Raw genomic sequence first — 4824 nt, 5'->3', positions numbered from 1 at the left:
ACACACACACACGCACACACGGGCACACACACAGACATTTCCCCATTCCCCACGCTCACACATTTTTTGCACCACACGTGTTGAATAAACAAAGTAAAAGTTGATATAGATCTATTTGACATACAATGAAACAATTCACATAAATCAGCCACAATTTTAAAAAATCCTTTATCATCTCAATCAACATTACACTGTTCAGGAAGAGAGATCCGCATAACTCAAAGAAGGGTAATTTCAACAGCTCTAGATAATTGTGATAATTATGTGAGGTGTACTTTTAAAAGTTCACAGAGTGCTCTCTTAGTAGCTGGACTGAAATAGTATTATTAATGTCGCCACTCAATTTTGATAATATAACCACAGGGTGTTTGATTTTACTTCATTTTAAAAAAGAAGATTATGATACATTTTTGTTGAAACACGTCAGAAGATGTAATAGTCAGTAATTACATTTTTTGGTTGTTCTGATAACATCTACGAATCCAATTCGCCCCTGCCCCGCTCCCCTTTTTTTCAACCCCACCTCCTACCATCTTCCCTCTTTCCCCTTCTCCTTTTCTCCCTATTTCTCCCCTTTCCTCCTAGTGTGTCCTCTCGTTCTTTTCATCTGTTCACAACAATATGTAGCTACTATAACAAGCGCGCAGCAAGGAACACAGCTCGACACTGTGATCACATTCCTTGACGTAGAGGAAGGAGACTGGCGGTTCGTCTGATTTGTTTTGTCTCTCTTTTTTTCACCCCCCCCCCCCAACCCCTCCGTCTGTGGTGTAGTAGTTAGGTTTTTCATCTTGCTCACGAAACACGTTAGTTCGATTCCCACTTGGGAAAGGTACTACAACGATTTCTTAGCCTTTTCGTTGTGCATGGTAGCACTTAATCTGTGAAGTGATGTAATCGTGTTTAGTATGGAGGTGACGAACGTAATTTAGCTGAGCAAAAGGAGAAATAACTACTATGAATAACAATTTGTACCTAAATTGTGTATCTTTTCATGGTTTTTTTCACTTAGAATTTGAATTTCGACAAAGTATTTCTCGTGCACAGCATCCAAAACAACGGATCAAGTAACTGTACTGAGAAACATTTTAAAATGTTTGTGCTTAGTGCATCTAAACAACTGGTCAACGACTTCATTTCGGGTGATCTGACAGCTTACTTACTAACTTACTCGCTTACTTCTTACTTACTTACTCTTACTTACTTATTTACTTACTCACTCACTCACTCACTCACTCACTCACTCACTCACTCACTCACTCACTCACTCACTCACTCACTCACTCACTTACCTACTTACTTACTTACTTACTTACTTACTTACTTACTTACTTACTTACTTACTTACTTACTTACTTTCTTACTTACTTACTCTCTCCCTAGTCGACGTATATGAAAAAAAAATCAACACCAACACAAACACCAGTACTTACTCACTTACTTACTTCCTTACTTCCTTAGTTACTTACTTACTTACCTACTTACTTACTTATTTACTTACTTACTTACTTACTTACTTACTTACTTACTTACTTACTTATTTACTTATTTACTTACTTGCATGCTTGCTTGCTTGCTTGCTTGCCTGCTTACTTACTTACTTACTTACTTACTTACTTACTTACTTACTCGTCGACGCCACGCTTGCCTGTCCCTGGCTACCTCCTCCAACCCCGGCACGTCCAGACCCTGGGTGATTGGCTCATCCCTGATTGTGCCTCTGTAACTTTCAGTTGGTCGTCTACCTCTTTTTCTTTTTCCACATAGTCTCCAATACCATGTCTGAGAGCGCAATCTTGTCCTCGTCATTCTCCAACATAATATCCCAATCTATTTCTTCTCTTTTTTATGGTCGTGTTGATATCTTCAATTCCAGCTCCTTCCAACACTTCATTTTGTTGTAAATTCATTCAATTCTATTGGCAGCTTACCTGTCTTAAGTTGATAACAGTTATCCGTGACTGCAATACCGCACCCACACCTAATAATATGTAAATGGTATACACATTAGGACTTTTGTTTTTGCAAGTCTGAAAAGCTACATAGATAAAACCCCAAAAACAAAATACAAACATTCAATTAATATTCCTTCTTCAATGGCTTTATAGTGTTGATGGTAAAAGTAGATTTTAGACCTCCATTCGGAATTTACTTGACCTACTATGCCCATCCGGGGTCTTCATTCTCTCGGTTTTCGCCAGCTACTGCGTTTGGCGTTATTGTTGTTGTTGTTGTTGTTGTTGTTGTTGTTGTTGTTGTTGTTGTTGTTGTTGTTGTTGCTGTTGTTATTGTTGTTGTTGTTGCTGTTATGTTGCAGTTGTTGTATTTTTGTTATGGTGGTTGTTGTTTTTGTTGTGGTGTTGCTGCATAGTTGTCGGTGGTGTTGTTAATGTTGCTGTTCGTGACGTTACTCTGGTCGGTGGCTATTTCTCGGCGTTGATGTTGTTGATGGTGGTGGTAGCCTTAGTGTTGTTGTTTGTGTTGGAGTTTTTGTTGATTATTAATGGTAGGTCCAGTGTTGCTGTTGTGAGTGTTGTGTTTGTTGGTGTTGTTGCTGTTGTGAGTGTTGTGTTTGTTGGTGTTGTTGCTGTTGTGAGTGTTGTGTTTGTTGGTGTTGTTGCTGTTGTGAGTGTTGTGTTTGTTGGTGTTGTTGCTGCTGTGAGTGTTGTGTTTGTTGGTGTTGTTGCTGATGTCGATGTTGGTGTCGACGCTCTAATTGTTGTCTTTGGTGGTGACAATAACGTCACTCAATGCACCGGTGTTTATGTTGGTGTTAATGTTCTTTTTGTTGATTTTCTTTCTGTTGCAAACGAGAAGTTCGACCCGTAGAAAAGCACCATTGATGCCTTTGTGGTGAAGGGAAGACTTTTGTGTTGTGTTTGGTGTCATGAAGATACGAAATTAAGGACAGCGTTTTTATTCAAGTGCAATGTGTTGTTTATTGTTAGAGATAAACAGAATCAAGCAACAGCATTTGCATATAATATAATGTACATATTATATGGTTTTCTGCTAAGCGTAAAAAAAACCTGCAGAATCAAGCAAATTAATTATTTTCAGTTAAGGGCAAATTTTTGTTCTCTAAAGTGTGAAAGACATAAATAATCAATCAAACGTATAATAAAATTTTAAGCAACCTTTCTGTTGTGTATTTTTCCTCAGGTCGGGAAATGATGGCCGTGTGTTGCCTGGAGGGGGCAAAGGTTCAGAACGCGACCTTGCCTTTGTGTTACCACATAAGTCAACAGCTGAAAATGACGCTCGGCCCCGGTCTGTGTGTCCGGGAGTTCTATTCCTGCTGCAGAGACACAGCGCTGGGACAGTTCAACTGGGCCAAGAGAGCGCGTGAGTAGCAGAAGCGATACTCATCGTTTGAAGCTTTGCGTGTAGCAACGGTTGAAGGTTTGTGTGTTTAGACCTACATGCTGTTCTAGTTTAGTAAGAATGTTAGAGCGCTCGCAACTACATAAGGCAGGTGGTTGGAGGGCGCCACAGGTAGGTCCTACGTCTCTACTTTACCTCTGTTGTTTCTGACTCTCTGACTTTCCTTTTCCCAACACTAAAAAGCCGTTGTTGTGTCGATGTACTTCTCGTCATTCAAACAAATTGACAAACAAACAATGGAACAAACGAGCAAACGAACAAACAAACAGACAAACAAACAAACATAACGTCTTATGAGCGCTGATCTGTATACTTTTTGTTTCATCATCATGGTGTTGGTGTTGTTGTTGTTGTTGTTGATGTTGTTGGCGGTGGTATTGTTGGTGTTGACGAAAGTGTTGGGGTTGTCGATGTTATCGATGGTGTTGATGATAATGTAACTGCTCGAATTGATGTTTGCGTCTGAAGCGGGTGTCTATGATAGTCATTCGCCATTCATTTCTTTGCTATGATGCCCTTGAAAAAGAATGTAAAAACTATATTACTATTATCAACCTGGTCTGTCCATGACATCAATATCTTCAAGACCTGCCAGTAAATTAGTTTGTGTTTGTTTTTGAAATCCATCTCTGCCTTTTCTTATATTGTTGCTGTTGTCGCCGTTTTCGACATCATCGTCATCGTCGTCGTTGTTGTTGTTGCTATTTTGATGATATTTTTTAATTTGGTTGTGCTTTCTTGTTTTGTTGATTTTCGTTCTCTATAACATAGTTTCAGTACTGGGAGAGTATGTGTTGTGGGGGAGAGGGGCCTCACGAAAATAGAAATGGCTTGTGGGTATGCAACTGACGGTCCGAGGTTCCGTTTAGTATTCTAGGAAGGCCTCAAGTCTTAAGAGGGCTTCCTAACCTTTCGACACCCTAATATCGATTTTTTTCAGTCCTCACTATCCCATCCTCCTTATTACCCTTCCCCAAACTCCATACACATTGCCCTCACTCTTGCCATAATCAACCCCTCCTCCAACCTCCCATCTCCCCTCTCGTTTCCGCTTTCTGACTCCCCACTAAATATCTACCTCCTCTCCCTTTTCCTATGTTTCCCTCGTCACCACCCCTCCCCCCAATACTATCCAGGTCTTCAGACGCTGGAGGACCGGGAGCCAGAGGAGATGGAGATAAGTCTGACGGACGATGGTGAGGTGACCAAGATGGCGGACATTCCGTTGAGGACAAACTTCCCCGAGTCTTGGTGGTTTGAGGAGCATGTCATCGGGTAGGTCATGCTAGATGTGGGTATTTACATGTGTGCGTGTGTGTTTGTTTTGTGGCTGTGTATGATAATGTGTTTTGGCGTGAACATGTAAGTGTGTATGTGTGTGTATGTGTGTGTGTATTTGTGTGTGTGTGTGTGTTTGTGTGTGTGTGTGTATGTGTGTGT

General features: G+C 40.5%; 1 protein-coding gene across 1 annotated transcript in view; it reads left to right on the top strand.

Moving 5' to 3' along the window:
• Nucleotides 1-3156: 3156 nt before the first annotated feature.
• LOC106013441 (complement C3) overlaps nt 3157-4824 on the top strand; it is a 12150-nt gene continuing 10482 nt past the window's right edge. Inside the window, exons 1-2 of the mRNA XM_013089218.1 lie at nt 3157-3345; nt 4521-4659. Of these exons, the coding sequence (XP_012944672.1) occupies nt 3171-3345; nt 4521-4659 (314 nt within the window). The 5' untranslated portion in view covers nt 3157-3170. The remainder of the gene's footprint in view (nt 3346-4520; nt 4660-4824) is intronic.

The sequence above is a fragment of the Aplysia californica genome, unplaced genomic scaffold (genome assembly GCF_000002075.1).
Source record: "Aplysia californica isolate F4 #8 unplaced genomic scaffold, AplCal3.0 scaffold00899, whole genome shotgun sequence".
Taxonomy (NCBI): domain Eukaryota; kingdom Metazoa; phylum Mollusca; class Gastropoda; order Aplysiida; family Aplysiidae; genus Aplysia; species Aplysia californica.
The sequence above is the reverse complement of the archived record's forward strand: the minus strand, read 5'-3'. Positions and strand labels throughout refer to the sequence as shown.